Genomic DNA, 24,356 nt, shown 5'->3' with positions numbered 1-24,356 from the left:
AGGCAGGGCCGATTTGTGGCTCAGCCAGGACAGCGCACCTGGGCTCCACGGACCCTCTCGGACGTGAGCATATGGCGGCCAGGCAGGTTTCCAAAGCAGGGAGCTCAGACACTCAGCAATGTTGCTGTTCCGTCTGCTGCATTCCATTGACCAAAGCAAGTGACAGCATCCGTGCTGGGAGCATGGGCTCCACCTGTCCGTAGCACAAGCTGCAAAGTCACCCTGCAGAAAATGCTGACACGGGGAGGGAATTAATTGCACTCACTTTTGCAAACAATCTTCGCAACAGTCAATGCCTGAGGGAATGTCGCTCACCCACAGCGTGTGTTGAGGACTCCCCAGCCTGGGCCCTACTTTGCATTTGCAAAATGAACTGTGCTTTGCATTTCTTAGTGCTCTGTTAAAATAGCGTCAGACCCCTCTGTGCAGGGATCAGCCTTTTGCCGTGGCGGCGTGAACTTTATCTCGTGTAAGCTACTGGCTTTACTCTTCTGAGCCTATTACTGAGATGGTAAGAGGATGCAGTGTGGTCTTCGTATCCCCGAGCCAGGAACACTTCAGAGGAGGACCGTTAGAAGGAGAGAGAATGGGGTGTTTTTCCCCGTGCACGCATATGGAAACCTTCCTGCCCACAAGGCACATCACAGGAAACCGCCCACTCTTGGCCAAAAGTCAATGATTTATGGCCGTCCTGTGGTGTAGAAGGGTCTTCCAACCAACAACCGGCGGCTCCCGCCAGCCGTCATCCCTAACCGGACATACGTCGATCCCAGGCAGATTGCTTTGGTGAGCCCTGGAAAAGCCAGGAACACTGGCAGGAAGAAATGGGGATTTTAGTGTCTGGGGAGAGGAAGTAAATGTTCCAAAAAGTTGGAAATATATTCTTTACTTGGCTCATAAAGAACCCTGATCTGAACAAGAAATAATAAATTCCTCCCTTCCCAAGTTCTCTGGAAAGGATCCCCTTCTCTCCACACTGCACGTTAAGGTTCTCAAAATCTCTCTCTGCAGAGACCAGGGGGCTTCCCAGATTTCCTCTTGTTCCCCCACATCTGCCCCATGAAACCATCCCTTTAGTCAGCCTTCAGTGAGCTACCTGTCTGAACCAAATCTCAGCCTACAGTCATCCACCTTACAGTGTTTCTGGGGTTTCCATTCGTCTCTGGATGAGATGACACCACTACTTGGTAAACATGCAACTCCATCCCGATCCGGTTCCAGGCTACCTTCCCAGCCAGACCTCCCTACGCTTTCCCCTACTCGTTGCATGCCAAGGATGTTTTTCCCCAGCGTCCGCATCATTGCTCATGCAGGAAAACCCTCTAGAATGCATCCCCACCCTCTCTCTATCTGGAAACCCCGTAAGAGTCTTCCAAGACATGGTTTAAATGTAATGTCCTTGGTGAAACATTTCCAAGCCCTCGGGCATGGTCTCTGATTTCTCTTCCTCCCCATGGCTCTCTGCTCACCATCATAGTGTGTAGACTGTAGAGCGTTTTCTAGTATCCCTCAAGAGATCCAATGGGCTATTTGCTAACAGGTGAAATGATTTATTCACCTTCCCATGCTCAGTACCTAGGTCAAGATCCTGGGCATACCATATGCTAAATAAAAGTGTGCTGGATATATGAACCTAATTTCACATGGTCTTGCGTTAGAGCCCCATGCCGGAACATGCTTGGGACAGCTGTGCCTCACATACCGTGGATATTTCTGTGTCATGTCCACTTCTAGAGTCTTACCATTCCCATCTCTTGAAATTGGCCGCATATTTGTGGGTGCTTTGAGGAAGAGACACTGCATAAGGGCTGACTTGGTTTTCTCTCTCTCCTTCTGGAAGGTCACTGTGGGAATCCAGCCATCGTGATGTGAGGAAGCCCAAGCCGCTGGGAGGTGTTCTGTTTCACCAAACGTCTCAGCTGGGGCTGACTTCATGGGCTGGCGATCTGTGCAGTTGGGCCTTCTCTCAGAAGGGGGCTCCGTGCTTGGCTTAATGCTCCGTTGCCGCCATCTTGAAATTCTTAATGACGTTTGGACAAGGGGCCAAAGTTGGCCTAGCCCCTGCCAGGTTGCAGATTTTTTTTTAGCAAAATGCATGTGTGGCTGCCTTAAACCACTAAGGTTTGGGCAGTATGTGACACAAAACTGGAACCGTGACACATCTTAGAATTAATACGTATGTTAGCTTTTGCCATTTTCATGGAGTTTTACAAATATATACCCTTTGCGTATGTATATATTCACACATGTTCTCTGTGTCTGTGTGTCTGTGTGTGTGTCCCTGTAGGATAAAGAAGAGGACCAGGAGCTTCATCATCTCAATGCATAGCCGTTTGTGGTGAGCTCAGTTTTGGTTTGATGCGTTCAGTGGAGTAACGTCACCTCCAAAGTGCAACGTGTGTGTCTGTGTTGGGCTTTCACCCAGGCGCTGAACTAGAAACAGCACTGAGACTGCTCACAGACTTAGCTACACACAAATAAACAGAAATAAATTCAAACAGATCTTGTTCCATGTTCTGTGTTTTGGGAAACCATAGGACAACTCCCTCTGGTCCATCACCATGACCATCATGGCCAACGTTTGTCATGGAGAAGACCCCACTCTGGGTCCTGGCCACAGTGCTAGCAGCCCACACAGACTGCAGACGTAGAGACAGAGAGGATTCATGTTTCAAATACAGTTCCGTTGGCTCCCCTTATCTGCAGTATGGGAAAGAGATAATCCTCCTGAGGGATCACCGGAAGGTCAGCAGTAGCCCAACGTGAGGTCACAATGCCTACGTCACCCACCTCACTTCATCTCGTCACGTGGACATTTTATCATTTCAAGTCAACACAAGAAGAAGAAGGATGAGTGCGGAACAATAAGATATTTTGAGGGAGACAGAGACCGCATTCTCTTAACTTTTATTACAGTGTATTGCTCTAATTTTTCTATTTTATGATTAGTTATTGGGTTTTTTTCCCTTCGCGTGTTTGTTTTTAAGTAGGCTGCATGCAGAGCGTGGAGCCCAACACAGGGCTTGAACTTACGACCCTGAGATCGAGACCCTGCGATCAAGACCGTGAAACCTGAGCTGAGATCAAGAGTTGGATGTTTAACCGACGGAGTCACCCAGGTGCCCCTGAGTAGTTATTGTTAATCTCAGGCTGAGCCCGGTTGATAAAATAAACTTTACCAAAGGTATGCGTGTTTAGGGGGAAATATAGTATATACAGTGCTTGGTACCATCTGTAGTTTCAGGCATGCACTTGGAGCCTTGGAACATGTTCCGTAAGGATGAAAGGGGGACTCCTGTACCCTGGAAAATTGATTTGCTCTTGATTCTAAGCCAGACTAACCACGAGCTTTAGCTCCTTAAACAAAGTAGTCGTTTGTATGTTACACACCTCCATGACGTCTTTTGATTTCTGCAGGGGACCCAACCCACATTACATTTAAGAGGGGAAAAATATATACACACACATGGACTTTTTGCTAAATCAATTAAATTACTGTTTTTGAAATACACTGGACCACTGACAGGCACAGACCATGAAGTTTCCAATGTAAAAACTCTAGTTTACAACACACTTTTTATCTTTGGTTGCTGCGAGCGCTCTGAGGAAAATGCCGGTGGTTTGGAGGCAGTCAAGAGGCAGTGAGGTACAAACAGCCTGGACTCAGAATAAAGAAAGTCTTGGTTCTAATCCCAGCCCACCACTCAAGAGCTCCATGGGCTCAGGAAGTTTCCTCATCAACAGAATGGGCTAGTCAGTCCAATACCCCTATTTTATAGCTGTTTCCCAACATGGGCATCAGTTAAATATGGCACAACGATGTCTGGTAAAACGTTCACTTGTTTGTTTGTCCATTCATTCACTTATCTATCTATCTATCTATCTATCTATCTATCTATCTATCTATCTATCTATCTATTTTTCTATGTATCTATCCATCCATCCATCCATCCATCCATCCACTCATCTATCAATCATCTATCTATCTATCTACCTATCCATCCATCCACCCTACCATCCATCCATCCATCCATCCATCCATCCATCCATCCATCCACCCACCCATCCATCCATCCACCCACCCATCCATCCATCCACCCACCCATCTATCCACCCACATATCCACTGACACATCCATCTACCCATCTTTCCACCTACCATTCTACTGACTCAGGAAATTTCTCTTCAACATCTGTTCAACAGGCACCATGTATAATGGCCAGATGCCTCTTAGCTATTTGGACTGCCCATAAGGAATTCACAGCAGGTCTCTAGTATAAACTGCACCTCACCTCTGTTAACAAAGACCAGAAAGAAAAGTGGTTTAAATAAGACTGAAGCAAATCTGACTTTAAAAAAAATAAGATAAAAATTTTACTTCCCTCTCCCATAAACGAAGTCCAGAGGGTCAGATTAGGGCTGATATGGCCATTCTGCCATGCCACCAACACCAAAACTGGTTTTCTCTCTATGTTCAGTCATCCTTCAAGAGTAGCTCCCATCCTCTGGTTTACCTCCTTCTCCAGGCTGGCTGCTGGGGCTCCAGGCATCACCTTGGTATTCTAGGCAAGCACAAGACAAAGCAGGGAGAAGGCTCAAAGGGCCCCTTGCCGTCCATCCACCCACCTTTTAAGGAATGCTTCACAAGTCTTCTCCAACAATTTCTGCTTACGTTTATTTTATTGACCAGAACTTACTTTTTGGTTATACCTTGCTGCAAGGGAGACTGAGGAAATGGTCTTTTAGCTGTCATATTGCCAACATCCATTAAATCAAAGTCCCTTAGTATGAAAGAAGGTAGAAAGGATATGAGATGGACAATGTGTAGTCTTGCATGTACACAAGATGGATGGTTGGATGGATGTTTGGATGGATGGATGGATGGATGGATGGATGGATGGATGGATGGATGTTTGGATGGATGGATGGATGGATGGATGGATGGATGGATGGATGGATGTTTGGATGGATGGATGTTTGGATGTATGGATGTTTGGATGGATGGATGGATGGTTGGATGGATGGATGGATGTTTGGATGGATGGATGGATGGTTGGAGATTTACATGTAAGGGTAAGTGTGGACATTTATATACATGTATATCTATGTTCGTGTCTCTGCGTGTGCATGTGTGTGCCCTTATAGGCCAAAGGTAATGATAAGAAAGCTTCATTATCTAAATGCTCAGCTTTTCATGGCAAGCTTATTTTTGTTTTGCTTGCATTCAGTGGATTAATTAAGCATCTGAAAGGCAGTCTCTGTGTGTTGGGCTCTCAGCCAGGTGCTGAGATAGAATAAAAAATGTGACTGCTCAAAGACTTCAGGGAGACTCAGATAAACACAAATAAATACATGTAAATCTAGGGCTATTAAAACTAAACACTGCTCTCCGACGCAGGGCTATGGCTGCTTGATTTCACTGCTGTATTCCAGAGTGGGCCCTCGGGCAGCTGTTGAGTGGCTGAGCATGCTGAGTAGTCACGGAGAAGAGGGATCCCAAGGAACTTGAGGAAGACAAGGCTGAGGAGAGGGAGCAGGAGCTGGGTAGGTGGGGACTCAGAGGAGGGAAGTGCTGGGGGGCTTTGCCCTGGTGAAGACATCCTGGCCAAAAGGTCTAGTGCTGCCCAGGCTTAAAGAACAAAACCTGAACCTTGAAAGAGCAGTGGAGCTGATCTGAGTCAGGGTAACGCACTGGTTATATATACAGATCGCAAATGTGTCAGTTTTCACTGACGATCCAAGAATAATTCAGGCATCAGGAGAAAGTCTGGCTAACAAGATTTGGTGTGACCAGGAGCTAAGAACATCCATCCACCCACCCATCCCTCATCCATCCATCCACCCACTAACTATGCATCCATCATCCATCTCCCTGCTTACTTGTCCAGAGGCGAGCTGAGAGGGTAATCAACCTCCATCTTATCCAGTGGCCATCATCATATTCCAGGAGCTAGCTCCTTCTTGAAGTTAGGGCCACACTCTGGGGACATTCCCCCACATTTTCACTCTTACAGTTTTAAAACACGTTCACCTCTGAGTTAGAAAATAAGGCAGATTCAGCACGGAGAGTTTAGCAAGTACAGATGACAAAGACATCCCTTGCGTTACAAGAAATAATCAGGGCCACAGGTTTGGCGTGTATCCCGCGACGTTCTCTTAGACCCCGGAGAGCGTTTCTAGGCAATGTGTATGGGTTTAGGCTGTGCTTTTTTCATTTACGAGGACTTGCAAATCCTTCAACGTACCGTAATGCTTTCTTTTTCTTTTTCTTTTTTTTTTTCTTTTTTTTTTTTTTAAAGATTTTATTTATTTATTCGACAGAGATAGAGACAGCCAGCGAGAGAGGGAACACAAGCAGGGGGAGTGGGAGAGGAAGAAGCAGGCTCATAGAGGAGGAGCCTGACGTGGGGCTCGATCCCATAACGCTGGGATCACGCCCTGAGCTGAAGGCAGATGCTTAACTGCTGTGCCACCCAGGCGCCCCCCGTAATGCTTTCAAAACGCTGCTGTTTCCTGGCGTATGTGGATTACCTGTTGCGTCTGTGCCTTGACGCTTGTGTTGTGGGATGTTTGTGCATTTCTGCTCTTCTGCTGTCGTAAATAATACCCTTGTAAGCGGAGGTTGCTAGGGAGTGAATGTTTGCATCCCTCCAGAAATTCAAGTGCAGAAGCCCTGAGCCCAGTGGGAGGGTATCAGCGGGTGGGGAACGTGACAGGTGACAGGACGGATGTCTGTGGTGTTTTGGAATAATGGCAGCCTGTGCCAGCTTGACTGTGCCCCTACCCAGAGCCAGAACGGAGTCTTGTTCTCAGCTCTCTCCAGCTGGGTAAACGGGGCCTGGGGTCATGGGGGTGGATGCCAAAGTCCTGGGCCAGCCGGGGCAGGGCTGTGCATCCGATTCCAAGCACCTGGTCTCGTGCTGGGCTCCCCGCTGCTTCCCTGATCCGTTTCCTGGTGAGGGGTCCCCCGGGAAAGAAATACCAGGCACAGCTTTCTGGACAGAAGACACATCATAGGGCACCTGGGGGGCTCAGTCGGTGGAGCATCTGCCTTCAGCTCAAGTCACGATCTCAGGGTCCTGGGATCGAGTCCTGCGTGGGGCTCCCTGCTCAGCGGGGAGCCTGCTTCTCCCTCTGCTGCTGCCCCTGCTTGTGCACTCTCTGTCTCCCTCTCAAACAAATACATAAAATCTTAAAAAAAAAAACCACCCCAAAGAAACAGAAGACAGGTCATTTTAGGTCCCCCCCAAGCATTTTGTGATCTACCGCCGATCGCCTCTACTCGCCCCTGCACACTTCTTGCAGAACTTCCTACGACGTCATCATGACAAAAATATACACAAAGCTCAGCAGTTAATGATTTTTTTTTTTTTTTTTTTAGGAGAACGAAGGGATGGAAAAACAAACAGTCTCTACCCAGCCCGGGGCCAGCCTGACGGAATCAGACACAGGAAACCAGGCGTACAACTCCCCTCACTGCGTGAAGGCTCGAGGTGGACCTGGTGCACATTCCGGAGTCCCTTCGGCAGGACTGCAAACCCCTGTGAGCTCCCCAAACAGCAGACCGGCCGGAGCCAGAGTATTGACAACACTGAGCCTCGCTGACCCTTGTGAGGTCCATCAGCTAGGATCTGGACTCTGTCACCTTAAGAGGACTTCTGCCCCGGGTCCCCCACCTTGCAAGCCCCCTTGTGATCATGCGTGCACCCCGAGCTTCAAACTCCCCCCCGTTTTGTGGTTCGGAGAAGACACTGCTTTGGGAAATTGCAAGGAAAACCCTTCCTTTTCCCGTTCTTTGGTTTGGTTGTGTCTTTGGGCTCCAGGGCCACAAAGAGGCGACCCCAGCGTTGGGTTGCACTGGGGACAGAATTTTCCCCAGGAGATGGGGACAGTCCCCCATCTGCTGCAACCTGGAAAGCCTCTTGGAATGTCCCCCCATACAGATTTTCTGTTCTGCAAACTTTTCTTCCAAAAGCTGAGGTTGTCTGCCACCCCAGTGCCCCCCATGGCTACGGTCTTTTCTCTTCTGCCTTATAAGTTTACTTTTTTCTCTGTCCTTTGGGTTCTTGGGGCCCATGTTGAGACCCATTTTCCAGGTCAACAGACAAAGCCCAGTGGTCAACAAAGGATGCTCTCTGAAAGGTGGGAGAAGGACTAGTCCGTAGGTGTGTGCACGCATGTGTGCGTTACAGGGACTGTCAAACACGCCCAGACCTCCCTCCCGTCCTGCGTTCCAACCGGGATAATGCACGCAGAGCTAGAATCCTGCTCCAAAAGGACCTTCCTCCCTCCTCCCTCTCTAGGTCTTAACGTATGCCCTTCAAAGCTCTTTCCAGTGGCGCTTGGATACAACTCAGGAGCCTTCTTCAATTAATTTAATTTTTATTCTGGAGCTTAGAACGTCTCAACGCCACAGCATCTGCAAAATATGAGGGAAATGTTCACTTTGGGCCAAGGAAGGTGGCAGTTAAAAAAAAAAAAAAAGGAAAGAAAAAGGCAAAGTCAACTTCACAGATTAGTTAAGAGAGGTGTTCAATATGCCTGCCGGTAGGAAGATACATTTTAAAAAATAAATAAAAGGGAAAGCCTGGCTTTTGGTGCAAGTGACAATACATACTGATGATAGCTGACGATGGGGAACCTAGCCCCTCGGGGATAAAAATGCGAGCCTAGCCTGTAGAATGGGCTGGAACGCTTAGGGTGGCGTGGACAGGGAAGTTTCAACCGCGGGGCAGCCCAAGGGACCGAAGTTAAAGATTGTCCAGGTTGAGGTTTGATTTTGAAGGGGTGACAGGGCTGAACCGGAACAGTCCGTGGGTGGGAGAGGGGCCTTTGCATTTTGAGTCTGGCCCAAAGTACACTTGGTTTCTTTCACACTGCTGACTTAACCTCAAGGTGCCAGAATGGCTGCAGCAGCACCAACATCCCTTTGCTGCCCAAGAAGAACCTCCTGTGTGCCCAGGCCCAGGGTCCACATGCTGCACTGGCCCTGAGGCTGTGGCTGGGGAAAGGGGAAGTGCAAATGGGCTGCATGGGGGATGAGTCAAGGCTGCACGGGGGACGAGTAGAGAAAGATGTATACAGCAGGTGCACGGGGACTGAGGGCAGGTGGTCTCTGGCTGGGCCCCAGGGGTGTAGTCCAGTGCGCCTGGCCTGCCTTGTGTCTGTCTGAGCCTGGTAGGTGGAGGTAGGTAAGAGCACCTGGACAGATGTCCAGATGCCCTGGGAGGAGGGGCCCTAACTCCTGCAGGGGTGAGGAGAGCGCCCTGGACTGGAGCTGGCCAGTAGGGAGGTAGGGTGTGCAGGGTGCAATGCAGGAATCTGACTCAGGGATTTTTTCCCCTTCTGAGACGTTCTGTACCCTGAAGGAACACGGAGAGAATATTAAGCTAACATTTCAAAAAAAAAAAAAAATATTGATAGTCTGGGACGGAGACCAGCCCCAAGACGGGGGTCTGCACCGCCGTAGCCAGAGACCCACCAGGGCGCCAGCCACCTCCCAAGGGGAACAGGAGGGGTTTCCTGCCTCTCCCCCTCTGTGTGAGCGCCCACCGCCCAGCCTGGGGTGGGGTGAGGCTTCCGGAAGCCCCTCCCAGGGAGGTCCTGGTTGAGGCTGGGGAGTAGGGGGCTGCTGTGCATCCCCAAAGCTCCCACCCCTGCTGCAAGCTCTGTCCGTTCAGAATGGACTTTGGGATGGGACTGGGGGCTGCCCCGGGGCCAGGGAACTACATACAGTTCCGGGAAAGGAGAGCATTTCCCTTTGCCCCCCCTTCGGGTTGCTCGTGTCCCCGTTAGGAGATAGGAGCAGGGAAGGGGCTCCGCGGGTGGTTTCGCGTTAGTCACTTGGGCGTTCTTGGGGGCGTGGACCCCGTTAGGGGCTGTGGACACAAGGAGGGGCCCCACTTTCTGGGTGGGGAGGGGGTTATTTGCTCCCTTCCGGGCCGCCCTGGGGTCGTTAGGGGAGGGTAAGCGGCCCCCACTTTCCGAGCAGGGAGAAGGGGGTCACTTGCTCCCGTCTGGGCCGCCCTGGGGTCATTAAGGGCGCGTAGAAGGCCCCCACTTTCCAAATAGAGGGGGCCACTTGCTCCCTTCTGGCCGCAGTGAGTAACCAGGCCTCCCCCGCTCGTCCCCTCCCCTGCGCCAGGCCCGCGCTGGGGTGTCCCGGGCAGCGGGCGGGGCGAGCTGAGGCCAGGGCGGGGCCACGGGGCGCCCCTCCACCTCTCCCGCCCTGGGCCCCGCCCCGTGGGCACTCCAGCCGCCGCAGCCGCCACCGCCACCCGCGGGCCCCACTCCCGGGACGCTTCCTGCGCGGCGCCCCGAGCACCATGGCTCGCCGGGCCGCCCTCGCGCTGCTGCTGGTCGGCCTGCTCAGCACCCTGGTGCCCGCCCGCGGTGAGCGATATGGGGATTTGGGGGGCTTGGAGGGCGGGGCGGGCGGAGTGACCCGGGGGCACGGGCCCACCCGGGGACCCGCATGGGGACGCGCGCGCCGGGACCCCAGGGAGGGCCGCGGGGACGTCCTGCAGGAGGCGGGCCTGGGAGGGGGCAGCGAGGACCCCCGGGCCCTCCTCCCCGCCGGGCAGGACGCGCCTTGCCAGCGGGTAGCCAACGCCCCAAGGAGGCGGCCGCACGGCCCTCCAACTTTTTTCCTGGGCGGGTTTGGACTTACTCCAGAGGGGAAATGCACCGTGTGTTTTCAAAATCACAAACTCCGATAGCTGGAGGCACTCGCGCGAGCCGCCGGCCCTGGGTGCCGGCACGCGGGAGACTTCTTAGATGCCCCCATCCGCGTGTGCACCCCCGCAGCGGTCGGGGTCCCCCCCTGGCGCGCCCCGGGGCCCCTGTCTTTGTTGGTGCGCGCGGAGCCACGCCCTGCGTCCCGGGGCCTAAATTTGGCCTGGGCTGTGCCGCCTGCGAGCCGGCGGAGCGGGGGTGGGGGTAGTCCTGAACAACTTGGAGAGCTGGGCACGTTCAGAAGCACCGAGCGCCCACGCCTGGGGACTGGGGCGCTCGCTGAGCGCGCTGAAAAGAACGGTGTTCGCAGCAGACTGCTCGTGTGCTCCAGTGGAGAATTCAGAAAACACAGAAAAGGTGTCAGGAGAAGGGGAGGCCGGGGAGCCCACCCCCGCACCCCCCGTTCCGCCCTCGCAGCCCAGGCCTGTTTCTGGCTGTGGCCTGTTTTGCTGTCCCTCTCCGTTTCAAGGGAAACTTGCCATCCTGTTTCCCTCTCTCCGTCCTTTCCAAAGCTCGGATTTTTTGCTGGGCATGGCGTTTTGAAAGCTTCCCCCTACCTCACGGTTATTGCCCTCGGCCTCCGGGACCCACGCGGGGACTGTGGCGAGACTGGTAAGGGGGCAGCGGGGCCCACGGCTGCAGAGTTTCAGGACCCGGGTGCTCCGAGGTGGATACATTTTGCAAACAGGAATCATGACCCAAGGCCTGCAGGGTGCTGGGCGTTTTCCCTGTTGTTGGAGGACCTCCAGTTCCGGGCTAAGCGCTTGACTTTAGAGTCCTTGGCACCCCGGTTGTTTTAGGGGAGGATTTGTGAATTGCTGTGGGCGCCTTGTAAATGGGGCCCCGTGGCCTCTGGTGGCTTCAGGGGACATTAAGCCTGGTCTATGGGGGAACCTGTGGGAACATTTTAGAGCCTGCCGGAGAGGGCCTGGCATGGCTTTCCAGGTTTTCTCTTTCTTCCGGAATAAAGGTCCTTTTTCTTTCGGCTCAGGCTGCTCCATTTCTATGGGTTTGTCCCCCCCTGGGGTTGTCTTCCTGAGTTTGCTTGCATACCTGCTTGGAGGGCTTTCTGTAGATCCCTGTGGGTGTGTTTCTGCACTTTGCCTTCAGCACCTCCCCAGGGCTGGGGTCCAGGGAAATGAATGAGGAGTGGTTCTGGTCCCTCACGACGGGACCGTCCTCTGGGGAATGGGGGCTGCCAGAACGGTGACCGTCTTATCATTCAAGAACTCAGTGCGGTGACGTGGGACATCGTGGCGAGCCGCATGGGGGGCTCCCTCTGCTCCCAGTTCTGCTCACAGAGCTGGGACAGCCTTCTGTTCTTGGGACCCCACACAAGTCCTGTAGTGATGTTGTTGTTGTTTTTTTCTTAGAGAACCCCACAGTGCAATTCTCCGGGAATTATCCGATTTCTGTACAGATCGTGCCGGGCAACTCGAACACGGGGGATGATTTTACGAAAATTACTGGTGGCAGTGGGGTGGGGGCAGGGAGGCGAGGGGAGCTGGCCTCGCCCCAAAACAGCCCAGAAAGGTTGGAAGGATGGAGCTTTAGTAAGTGTTCATCTTTTTAAGAATGCACGCCCCCCCCACACACACCCGTCCGTACTTGATCCTTCTGGGGTGGGGGTGGGGGGGCAGGAACCAGCTGTTCCAAAGATACAAATGGGTTTTTTTAATCAGGAAAGTGCTTTCCAGTTGGCCAAGGTCAGAACACACTTTCCTATAGAAATATGTGTTTGCTGTGGTTTGCACAATGGCTATAAAACCCCATTGAGCCTGGGGACAGACCTTTGCTTTTAATAGCACGGGGCGCATTTTAAAGTGCTCAGGACCCAGCCACCCCCCAAAACCCCCCCACCCCCGTTTCCTGGCTTTCTTCTGAGATTCCCATGGGAATGGAGGGATGGATGGAGGAGAGGTAGTAAAGATGCATTTCACCTTTCCAAGAGTTGGGTTTTCCCTACCCTGGGGACACTTGGGAAATGCCTGGTGGTGGGTGGAGACCAGAGACTCTGCTCGACACCGCACCTTGCACAGGACGCCCCACCCCAGACAGTCATCCAGCCCCAAATGTCACACGCGAGTGTGGGCTTGGGGTCTCCAGTTTCCTGACGGTGGCTCTGGTCTCTGCCCCGGGCAGGCGTCTCGTTCTCTGCCTCCCTCTGGCAGAGGAAACAGCTTCCGCCTGTTTGTCTGCATGGACCGCCTGCCCTTTGGGCTCTGATAAAACTTAATTGCCCCTTGTTGACCTCTGTGCTTTGGAGCTTTTTTTTTCTGTTCTCAGTTTATGAGGCTAATGCTTTGTTTTTTGTGCATGACGAGATAGGAAAATGCTTGATTTTGGTAGACTTTTTTCCTTCCATCTGGATGACATCTTGGCTGCCTGGTCTCATTTAGAAAAGAATGTAGCTAATAGAGCGTTTTACCCAATTGAACGTGGAGGGGCCCCGGCAGGACTTCGTGGACGGAATCTGGCTTTTTGTCTGGTGGATGTCTTCCCCGCGGGACCCCGAGCAGCCCACACGTGGCCGTCATGCTATTTCCACCTCCTGAGATTTTCCAGCGCGCGGTGGCCTCTTTTAGGGGGAAGAATCGGTACGTGTCTTATGACTTACAGACAGGGTAGGGCTCTAAGACGGATGTTGTATTTGGAGGCTCAGAATTACTCAGCATTCCGGGGGCGGGGGCGCCTGGGGGGCTCAGTCTATGAAGCGTCTGACTCTTGATCTCAAATCACATCTTGATTTCGGGATCGTGAGTTGGAGCCCCCTCCCCCCTTAAAAAAAAATTCGTCAACATTGTCGCTCTATGTGGATTCATTCGGATGCCCAGAGACTGGAGGAGTGTATTATAGGATGCCCAGGCTTTGCGGGGGTCGGAGAGACACATGGCACACGGGACATGTCCGTGTGTCTTCACGTGCTTTGTTTTAACGCCTGGGCGTCCGTCCCAAGTGAATCAGCAGAGACCGCTCTGGGACATGCTTTGGTCCTTTGCCGATTCTTGTGATGGATGACGCAGCGTGTCCTTAGGGAGGGATCTCCAAAAGTCCTTTTAGGGGCACGGGGGATACAGTGGTTCGGGAAATGCTGTCTCCAGATAGAGGCGCATTTTCTAAACATCTGAGAAGGACACACCCTGGAGAACCAGCGGGATTGCCTCCAGCGAGCGTCATCATCCACTCGGAACTTACGGAACCTGGTCCTGCCGATTATTTCCCAGTGGTGTTATTTAGCGGGGACATCTGCAAGGGGACAGGAAGGGTGTTGTTGGGGGTGGTAATCACACGCAACCTCTTCTCCCCACGCAGACGGCTTTTCTGCAGACGTAGAAGGGGCAGAACGCGGTGCTAGGACGGAATATGCACGAAACCCCAATGCCGCGTCCCATCCGCTGGGGTGGGGGACACAGCAAGGCCTCCTGCGTGCACGTGGCTGTGTGCAGACAGCCCATCATATACGCGAGCGACGTGTTGAGCTGTTGCAATCATTTCCCTACGTTGGACAAACGTGGAGAACGTCTGCAAGGAAGGGCAGGCCTTCCCTAATGTTTCTCCCGTATTTTCAACGAGGACTCTTCCTTTTAATTAATAGTCGCCCTGAAACCTTGCAGTCCAGGGACCCGCGTCAACACCCAGTTAGCAGCTGTGAGGATTGGTGTTGCGCCTCGCGGTGGGGGAGAAGGCCACAGGGACCCTCGGCGGTCTTGGTGCCGCCATGTCGCTTGGCCGCATGGCCCACCGTCCAACCCCTGCTGCTCTTTGCTGTGTGTGCCAATGTCTGGGGGTGAGCGATGGTGACTCACCAGTCCTAGTTGTATTGGGGGATTCGTATTATGTCCCACCCATCCAGAGACACAACACCTCCCTTTCTCGAATTTCTTGCTCTTCGCTGCCGGCCTGGTTGTTAGACCAGTTTGGGGAGATAACGCATGGGTGTGATTCTCGAATGACTCAACGCTGCCACTACCCCTCGTGTGCTCTCGCTCGCTAGCCATGTTATTAAAATCCCTTAAACAGGAAACCAGACACTTCCTTTTTCCTCCCCCCGCCCCCGAGTCAGTCGCAAGCCCGCAAACCGGTGTGTTTCTCCAACGGCAGCTTGGGACCCATTGATGGGCTGAGAGTTCCGTGTGCGGCCGGCAGCGTTGACAAGTAGAAAATTCACTAGAGGTTTAAGCAGCCGTGTGTTCCGCCAGGGGCCTGGCGGACTGAGCATCCGTGAGGCTTTTGTTCTGTTTCTGCGCCTCGCGGTGGGCTGGGCCAGGATATAAAATGGATCTGTTGCCCCGGGTGGCAGGCAGAGGGTTTCAACACACTTGCAGCTCCAAAGCCCCAGCAAATCACGTTCCTTTCTCCACGTGAAAGCTTTGGATAGGTCCTCTTGGTTTTGGAAGTTTTGCAGAGGTCCCCTTGGTTTTGGAAGTTTTGCAGAGGTCCCCTTGTTTTTCCAAATTTTGCAGAGGTCCCCTTGGTTTTGCAAGTTTTGGATACGTCCCCTTGGTTTTGGAAGTTTTGGATAGGTCCTCTTGGTTTGAAAGTTTTGCATAGGTTCCCTTTGTTTTGGAAGTTTTGGATGGGTCCCCTTGGTTTTGGAGAGGTGCCTTCACATTGCATTGTATCAGGAACTTTGCAAAGAGCCACATAATTGCTCCAAGAGAGTGCTTTTGGAAACAACATAATAATTTTAAGTCCTTAAATGAACTGCTGTCCCAGAGAAGGCGGCTGAAGTAGCAGAGTGGCTGCATTCCGAGGCTTTGGAAGGCATTACTCATCCCGAGACAGCGGGGCCAGAGATTTCTGGCTGCTTCTGTTCACGGCTGCCTTTGCCACGGCCCCTGTGTGCTGGTCTGATTGCTCCCTGGTAAGCGTAAGGGTTGCAGAGTGCACTGGGGCGCACCGTGGACTGGTGTTATATGCAGACAAGGTATTAAGAGGTGATGCTGTCTGGGGGGCACAGGGCCTTGGAGACACGTCGATTTTGTAAATAGTGCAAGAACCCTTCTATTGCCAGTTTCCTTCTGAGACTGTTAGCTGTCTTCTCTTAGAGGAGGACGTGGGTTCTGTGCTCAACGTGAACGGAAACTGTGGCGTTTGCCCCAAACTCAGCACAGAGTGTACCCCAGCAGGATGAAAGGAGACAGCAAGGGGAACCGCCAGCTCTCTGAGGCAGAGCAACACGGTGTCGCAGGAAAGGAAGGACGTGCTGGGGTTTCACTGAGCAGGACGTGGATGAGAACAGCTGACTCTTGCTCAGATCCGGGCTGGATGCTGCATGAAAGACGGGGCCGTGGCCCCTTCCTGCTGGGGAGCTTGCTTGAGGACTCATGGCCTGCTAGACTGAGGTAGCACTTGGAGGGTGAGATAAAGTGTTGATTGATTGATGACTGATAGGTAGATGATAAATGATAGATATAGTACACGTGATAGATGGATGGATACATTGATAATACATAGATGATGATAGATGATAGATAGATACATAGATAGATAGATAGATAGATAGATAGAAGAATGGATAAACAGTTATAAAGATGGATGGATGCGTAGATAGATAAATCGGTAGATAGATATGATGAACGGATGGAATGATGGATGGATGGATGGACGAATGATAGATAGATAGATAGATAGATAGATAGATAGATACACAGTAGATATGATGGATGGACGGATGGATAGATACATAGATAGATGTACAGATGGATGGATGGATAGATATGATGGATGGATGTTTAGATGGAGGATGAATGGATATATTAGATAGATAGATAGATAGATAGATAGATAGATAGATAGATAGATAGATAGAATGGCTGGCTGGCTGGATAGATAGATATGATGGATGGATGGGTGGATGGATAGATAGCTACAGAGATAGATGCAGAGATGGATGGATGGATGGATGTTTGGGTAGATGGGTGGATGGATGGATGGATGGATGGATGGATAAATGGATAGATAGATACACAGTAGATATGATGGATGGATGGAATGATGGATGGATGGATGGACGAATGATAGAAAGATAGATAGATAGATGAATGGATAAACAGTTATATAGATGGATGGATGGGTAGATAGATAAATAGGTAGATAGATATGATGGATGGATGGAATGATGGATGGATGGACGAATGATAGAAAGATAGATAGATAGATAGATAGATAGATAGATAGATAGATAGATATCATGGATGGATGGATAGATAGGTACATAGATGTAGAGATGGGTGGATGGATGGTTGGAGGATGGATGGATAGATACATAGATAGATGTACAGATGGATGGATGGATAGATAGATATGACAGATGGATGTTTAGATGGATGGATGGATAGATTAATTAGATAGATAGATAGATAGATAGAAAGAAAGAAAGAAAGAAAGAAAGAAAGAAAGAAAGAAAGAAAGAAAGAAAGAAAGAAAGGATGGGTGATAAATAGGTAGACACATAGACATGTAGCTACATAGATACATAGACAGGAAAGCAGACAGAATGGATGGACAGGTAGCTATCCAGGTGATAGGCATGTAGCTGAGAGAGACAACCCAACCTGTCCCAAGTGGCTTCCAGGTGAGGTGTACATGTCTCCTTGCTCGGAAAGCTGCTGGACTCATCACAGAGCATCATAAGCATATCACCAGGTGACAAATGGGTCAGAATCTCTGGATTCTGACAAGAGGAAGCTGGTATGGAGTTGGGGAAAGGACTGGGGAGTGGGATGACAGAGAGGAAGAGGAGCCTTAGCCTGGCACCCTGTGTCTGGCCACAGGGCAGGAAGCTTCTCTGTGCAACTCTTGGGATGCCTGTTCTCCCTCCCCTGAGGTACCAGCCCTGAATATATCTCCAAGTTAAGCTTAATGTAGGTAACAGCTTCTAAACGAAGTCCATCTGGTTGCACCCATGGTGTCTCCAATGCTCTGTATCTGGAACTTCTCATTATTTTCTCCTCAGCTTACGTCTCCTCCTTCATTCCTATCTTTTGTGATATGGCCATTTGCCCAGACTCTTAGACAGAAGAACCACCCTTCATTCCTGCCGGCTCCTTCCTCCCATATTTCATCTATTACCAAATCCTGTTCACTGGATCTTCTGATTCTTTCTTGACTCATGCTCCTTTATTTCTGCCTTTTTTTGGTCTTTCCTTTTATTTTCTTTCTTCCTTCTTTCCTTCCTTCCTTCCCTCCCTCCTTTCTTTTTTTTCTTTTCTTTTTTCTCTTCTCTTCTCTTCTCTTCTCTTCTCTTCTCTTCTCTTCTCTCTTCCTTTCTTTTTCAGACTTGCACCCCTAACCCTGACATTTTTCTCAGATGGATGGAAGAGCCCTTAACTGGACTTCTTCCCTGGACTTCTGAGGCTTTTTTAGGAGGCTCGGTGAGGACTGCTTCTCAGAGTACTTCATGCTTTAATGCACAAGATAAAACATATAACACTGCAGAGGTTATATTAAACCAATTATTTGCTGTTTGGGTGGAGAAGATCCCAGGCTCAGGGCTGTTCATTCTTCCACTTGCTTGCCTTCTCTGCTCTCTGTCCTGATGTCTGAGTGATGGTTGTAATTGCACAGCTGCTCAGGAACCCTCAGTGGCCAGTGGAGGTCCAGATCCAAGATTCTTGGGCCTGGCCCCACAACAGGGTCCCCCAGGAGCTTGGAGAAATCACTCTTGCCCAGGCTTACCTGTGTCATCAGATTTATGTTGGATTACAAGACCTGGGCCTTGGGGCCACTGGGCTCAGTCATTTGACAGTTGCACCAAGCTCTCCAGGTGTCGCTGTGTAGACCACAGAGGGAGATGCCTCTCTCAGTAATGTGGCTTGACAGGGAAATACAGGGGATTGCCCTACATTTAGTGAAACTTAACTCCACATGGACGAGAACTCCACTGAATCCTGATAGCAAACATATCCAAGATCAGTCACTGAGGCCTCTTCAACTCCTCATGGATTCCATGTTCTGTCCACCCGTCCATCTGTTCATCTACCCACTTTCCCACTCCCTATGCATGCATGCATCCACCCATCTATCCATCAGTTCATCCATCCATCCATCCATCCGTCCATCCATCCATCCATCCATCTATCCATCCACCCATCCATCTATCCATCCATCCATCCATCCATCCATCCATCCATCCATCCATCCATCTATCCATCCACCCATCCACACATCTATGCATCCATCCATCCATCCATCCATCCATCCATCCATCCATCCATCTATCCATCCACCCATCCACACATCTATGCATCCATCCATCCATCCATCCATCCATCCATCCATCCATCTATCCATCCACCCATCTATCCATCCATCCATCCATCCATCCATCCATCCATCCATCCATCCATCCATCCATCCATTTATCCATAAGTTCATCCATCTACACATCCATTAATCCACCCGTCTACCTGTCCATCTGTCCTCTTGTCCAATTCTTCATCAACCAACCCACCTACCTATCCATCCATCCATCCATCCATCCATCCATCCATCCATCCATCCACCCACCCACCCTTATATGTATTCATCCATCCATCCATCCATACATGCACCCATCTATCTGTCCAGCCATCTACCTGTCCCTTCATCCAACCATCCACCCATCTATCTGTCCATCCATTGGTTTATCTGTCCACTCATACTTCATCTATCCCCCATCATTTGTTTATAACTAACACCACTTTTTTCTTTTATCTAGGTTTGTGTATCTGTCTACTATCTGTCCATCCATCCACTCATCTATCTACCCACATACCAACTCACCTGTCCATCTGTGCTTTTACCCACACACCCAGCCACTGGCTCTCATGCATGCCTTCGGCCAGCATAGATTGAATTCCCAGTGGTATCTGTATTCTCTCCCTGCTGTGTGCTGGGGTCCAGACAAGAAATACCTGACCCCCGTCCTCTCTTCTCTGCCAGGAGAGAGACAAGCAAGGTATCCCTTCTGGTGCAGTGTGCAGAAGGGGTGCAGTGAAGGGGAGCAGAGACCACTCTCCCCCAGGGGTCAGAGGGGGCTCCTCACAGATGGGAACCTCTGTGGACACCGAGTTTTCATGAATAGACAGAACTTCATAACGGTGGAAGCCTGACAAAGCAGGGAGAGGGCTTTTCAGGCTGGGGGCGGGGCTTGCAAAAGGCAAACCTAAGTGTGTGAGATTGTGGGTCTCTGGAGGATGAGAAGAGAAGGCAGAAGCAGTGATTAATGCTGAAAGAACGTAGTTTATTTCTAGCTGCAGACTTACCTGCAAGGGGATATGTGATGGGTGGCCCCGGTTGCCAGGATGTGGGTTTGAAACTCACCTGGGGGGTTTTGAGCAACAAGGTGTGTGTTTGCACTTACCTGCAAGAGAGGTAAACAGCACGGGGAGCAGGTTGGAGGGGCAGAGGTGGTTGGTAGAGCCTGGATCAGCGAATTAAAAACCTGCAATGGTGGCCACACATCAGCATCATGTCGGTAAGGCTTGCAGACACTGGTCCCTTAATCCCAGTCCTCAAAATTTCTGATTTAATTCGCCGGGAGCATGAGCTGAGCCTCCAGACTTAAGAAATCAGCCATGGCTAGAGTTGAGAAGCAATCTTTGCAAGCGCTGGTGAGGAAATACTTCATTGTGCCCAAAAGGAGTGACAGAGGGCTTCTCAGAGGAGGCAGCCTTTTCTCGGGGCTTTGAGGTATGAATAGGAGTGCTCTTGGTATGGAAAGAAGGGATTCCCATGTATGGGCAAGGAGAGGATCCGAATGAAGATTGTAGGAACACACAGCCACATGTGTTAGACACCGCAGGAACTCCTGGGGGTACGTTGTTTGAACTGAAGTGTGGTGCACTCTCCACAGTCAGTTTCCGTATTTGTGCATTCGCCCCCTGCTAACATTTCCTTGGAACTCCTGGGTGAATAGCGCCCGTGTTCAGGGAGGACGCAAAAGTGCAAAGTGTCTGAGTCACCGTCCAGCCTCCAGGTTGTCAACAAGTGTCCTTTTCATGGTCTGTCCAGGCGCACGGCTTGTGCATTTTTGTGTCCCGTGCTTGGCAATGCTGACGAATAAACCGCACAGATCCAGTAAGCTCTGCTTAGGCAGAAACACGCAGAACACAAGGGCATGCGTTGACTCGTTGGCCCCAGGCTGTGGGGTCCTAAGCCCATACATCCCTAGGAGGGAAGACGGAGTATCCGTGCATTCAGCATTCCCGACAGTTCATAGAATGTAACTTCCATGACGCATGAGAATTGACTGTAATTAATAAACAAAATGGTCGAGTCTGTTTGGGGACCTTGGGCCAGTTTCCAGAGCCGCAAAGGGCTCCGTGAGCTGACAAAGTGTGGGGCCGTCTAATGGGTCTTTTGGGGCCAGCCCAGGTGGGCAGGGTGGGGTCCTGTGTGAAAGGAGCACAGTTGGGGAGGTGGCTGGGGTTGGAGTGTGGGCTGCTAGTCTGGTTTTGGAGCTCGCCCTGCAGGGAGTAATGCCTTTGCTTCCTGCAGGGGAGAGACCGGATGTCCCTGGGGGGCCTGGAAGGAGCCCCATGCAGCAGCGGGCACAGAGCAGAGGGTCCCGGCTAGAGGGTGATAGAAAGGTGCACAGATGGCAGCTTGGTCTATCAGGAATGCATTGGCACAGGCACCCCCCGAGGACCATGACGGTCCCCAACACCCCACCCACGGCCTCACCAGATTCCTGGGTTTTGTGCACAACTTGGGATACCTGCCAGGGCTGTCCGCAGAATGACTCGAGAAAGACCTTTCCCCTCCTCCTCCAGCATGTTGTAAACTTACATAAAAGGACCCGGCTCATCCCAGCCCCGGAGCGCTTTCGTCCCGGGGATGATGAACCGGACTGGCTGCTTTTCACCTGCAGCCACACACAGAATCGGGGTCAGGTCGACAATCCACGTGGGATGGAAACATGGACCAGAGTTGACGTGAGCCGTTGGGGTCTTCACGACACCCTAGACTGCCGTGCCCCTGAGCTTGGTTCCTTTTTGTAGCCAAGAGTGTTCCCTGGGGGGACCGCCGTGCCATGTGCTCACGGCCACGCGTGTGCAGCTCGCCAGCTTGGCTCCCGCTGCTGGAGTGGTGGTGAAATTCCGCCGGCTTGGTCTTTGTTGCTCGCCTGTCCCCAAGCCGCTGACTGCATTTTTGTGCACAGCTCCTCACCTGTTGTTAGGACGTCGTGTGTCTTTGGGAAGCTGGACCCGGGACCAGGACTCAAAAAATCTGATGGGCAGGGGCGCCTGGGTGGCAAAGTCCTTTTAGCCTCAGACTCTTGGTTTCAGCACAAGTTGCGATCTCAGGGTCGAGTCCCGCGTCTGCTTGAGATTCTCTCTCTCTCTGTCTTGTCCACCCCTCTCGCTCATGCACGCTCCCTCTCTGTCTCACAAAAATAAATCTTACCATCTGTAGGGCCGACTGTTCAATGACACGTCTGCAGGACGCAGAGAGGTATTTCTAAGCAATGCACGTCTCGCAGCAGGAAACACAGGACGTTCTCAATATGGAAACATAAAATGCAGTCGAATGCCACTCGTGGTCACCACGTCCAGCGTCCCCCTGACCTGCAGAGCTCGGGGTGTCGTCGACACCTGTGTGGGTCTCCGTGCCCCGGGCTTTGTGCCGGGGAGCCCCGTTGGGTGGAGGGGACCCTGCCTCCCGGCCCCCAGGAAGCTAGACGCTGGGTGCTCAAGGCATGTGATGTGACCGGGGGTCTCTTTCACGAAAAGCCTTTGCCTGGTGGCAGCAGACGTGGCACAGAGCATGCACGGCCCGCAGGGCTCCGTGTCATGTGCAGGTGGTTCTGCTGGGGGGACCCCGGGCGCCTTGGGGGTCTGCACTCCTCCTGTCTTCTGTGCCGTGCCTTCACTGCCTCCTTGGCATTTCTCTCTTCTCATCGTTCCCCAATTTATTTTACTTATGTATGTATTTGTCTCTGTGATTTACGGGTACAAATTATAAGATGGGCAATTTGTGTAATTTATTGGGAATAGGTGTCATTTCTTTCTATTCTCATTGTATTTCTGTAATTCTATTCATATGTTTATATAGTTTATAAGCTCTGTATAAATTGTGATGTGTAAGTATGTATAACAAACATCTATACGTTATCACAAATAATCCTATTTTAGTCCTGTGACTTATTTCTTAAGTCCTGTGACTTACGACTTTTGTTTATAGGGTTTATAAGTTTATGTGTGTATAAATTATGCATTACATAATTTGTAATTTCCATAATTTGTTATGATTACATTTCATTTCCATTCTAGTTTTATTTCTTTATTTTTTTTTAAGATTTTATTTATTTATTTGACAGTGTTAGAGACAGCCAGCGAGAGAGGGAACACAAGCAGGGGGAGTGGGAGAGGAAGAAGCAGGCTCACAGCGAAGGAGCCTGATGTGGGGCTCGATCCCATAACGCCGGGATCACGCCCTGAGCCGAAGGCAGACGCTTAACCGCTGTGCCACCCAGGCACCCCCATTCCGGTTTTATTTCCATAACTCATTTGTGTTTTATCTTATGTGTTTATTTATATAATTTATAAGTTCTGTGTGTAATTATAAATTACGTAATTTACAGTTTCTATAATTCATCAATATATTTGGTTCCTATTCTAATTTAATTTATATAACTTACTTTTACTTTTAATATAATTTATCTGTTGATTTTATAAAGTCTGTGTATAAGTTATATGATTTGCAATTTCTATCATCTTTATTATAACATTATATAACTTATATAACAGTATTACATATGTAATTTAGTCTAAATTTATATTACAATTTATTCCATATTCTACATATGTGTGTAATATATATAATTTATTCCGAATATATGTCTATAATTTATTCCATAGTCTATGTACAATTCTATATTCTATATATTTAAATATATAATTTATTCTAAATATATGTCTATATTTATTCCATATTCTGTATAGAATTCTATATTCTGTATATATGGAAATGTGTATAATGTATTCCATATATATCTGTAATTTATTCCATATTCTATATAGAATTTTATATTCTCTATGTATGAAAAAATATATTTTATTCCATGTATGTATAATTTGTTCCATATTCTATGTAGAATACTATATTCTATATATGTAAATATATATTAGTTATTTTAATTATATATCTATGATTTATTCCATATTCTATATAGAATTCTATATTCTATAGACGTAAACATACACAAGTAATTCTGAATATACATCTATAATTTATTTCTATTGTGTGTTCATATAAGTTATGAATCCTGTCATTTGTCCTTTCTGTCATTTAGTATTATGCTATCTCTGTCCTGCTTTGTATTTCTGCAATGGTCCAGCATCGTGTTAGCATTTCAGAGAAACCCGATTCTGCCTGGGTTGGCAGGATGGAGACCCAGGTGGGATGGAGACCCAGGGGGGATGGAGACCCAGGGGGGGATGGAGACCCAGGGGGGATAGAGACCCAGGGGGGATAGAGACCCGGTGGGGATGGAGACCCGGGTGGGATGGAGACCCGGGGGGGATGGAGACCCAGGGGGTTTGGAGGTCCAGGGGGATGGAGACCCAGGCAGGGATGGAGACCCAGGGGGTTTGGAGGTCCAGGGGGATGGAGACCCAGGCAGGGATGGAGACCCA

General features: G+C 50.3%; 1 protein-coding gene and 1 long non-coding RNA gene across 6 annotated transcripts in view; one reads left to right on the top strand and one right to left on the bottom strand.

The window, feature by feature from the left end:
* Positions 1 to 8,365: 8,365 nt before the first annotated feature.
* On the bottom strand, positions 8,366 to 11,632 carry LOC103666298. The gene is made up of 2 exons (XR_569461.2): positions 11,292 to 11,632; positions 8,366 to 8,419 (listed from the first exon to the last, which is right to left on the bottom strand). It is a non-coding gene; the product is annotated as an uncharacterized LOC103666298 (long non-coding RNA).
* CD99 (CD99 molecule (Xg blood group)) overlaps positions 10,222 to 24,356 on the top strand; it is a 35,147-nt gene continuing 21,012 nt past the window's right edge. Inside the window, exon 1 of one of the 5 annotated variants that reach the window (XM_040634986.1) lies at positions 10,222 to 10,392. In XM_040634986.1, the coding sequence (XP_040490920.1) occupies positions 10,326 to 10,392 (67 nt within the window). In that variant the 5' untranslated portion in view covers positions 10,222 to 10,325. The remainder of the gene's footprint in view (positions 10,393 to 24,356) is intronic. The other 4 variants (XM_040634981.1, XM_040634974.1, XM_040635002.1 and 1 more) reach the window with 4 other exon arrangements.

This window comes from Ursus maritimus (genome assembly GCF_017311325.1).
Source record: "Ursus maritimus isolate PB19 chromosome X unlocalized genomic scaffold, ASM1731132v1 scaffold_X1, whole genome shotgun sequence".
Lineage (NCBI taxonomy): Eukaryota > Metazoa > Chordata > Mammalia > Carnivora > Ursidae > Ursus > Ursus maritimus.
The sequence above is the reverse complement of the archived record's forward strand: the minus strand, read 5'-3'. Positions and strand labels throughout refer to the sequence as shown.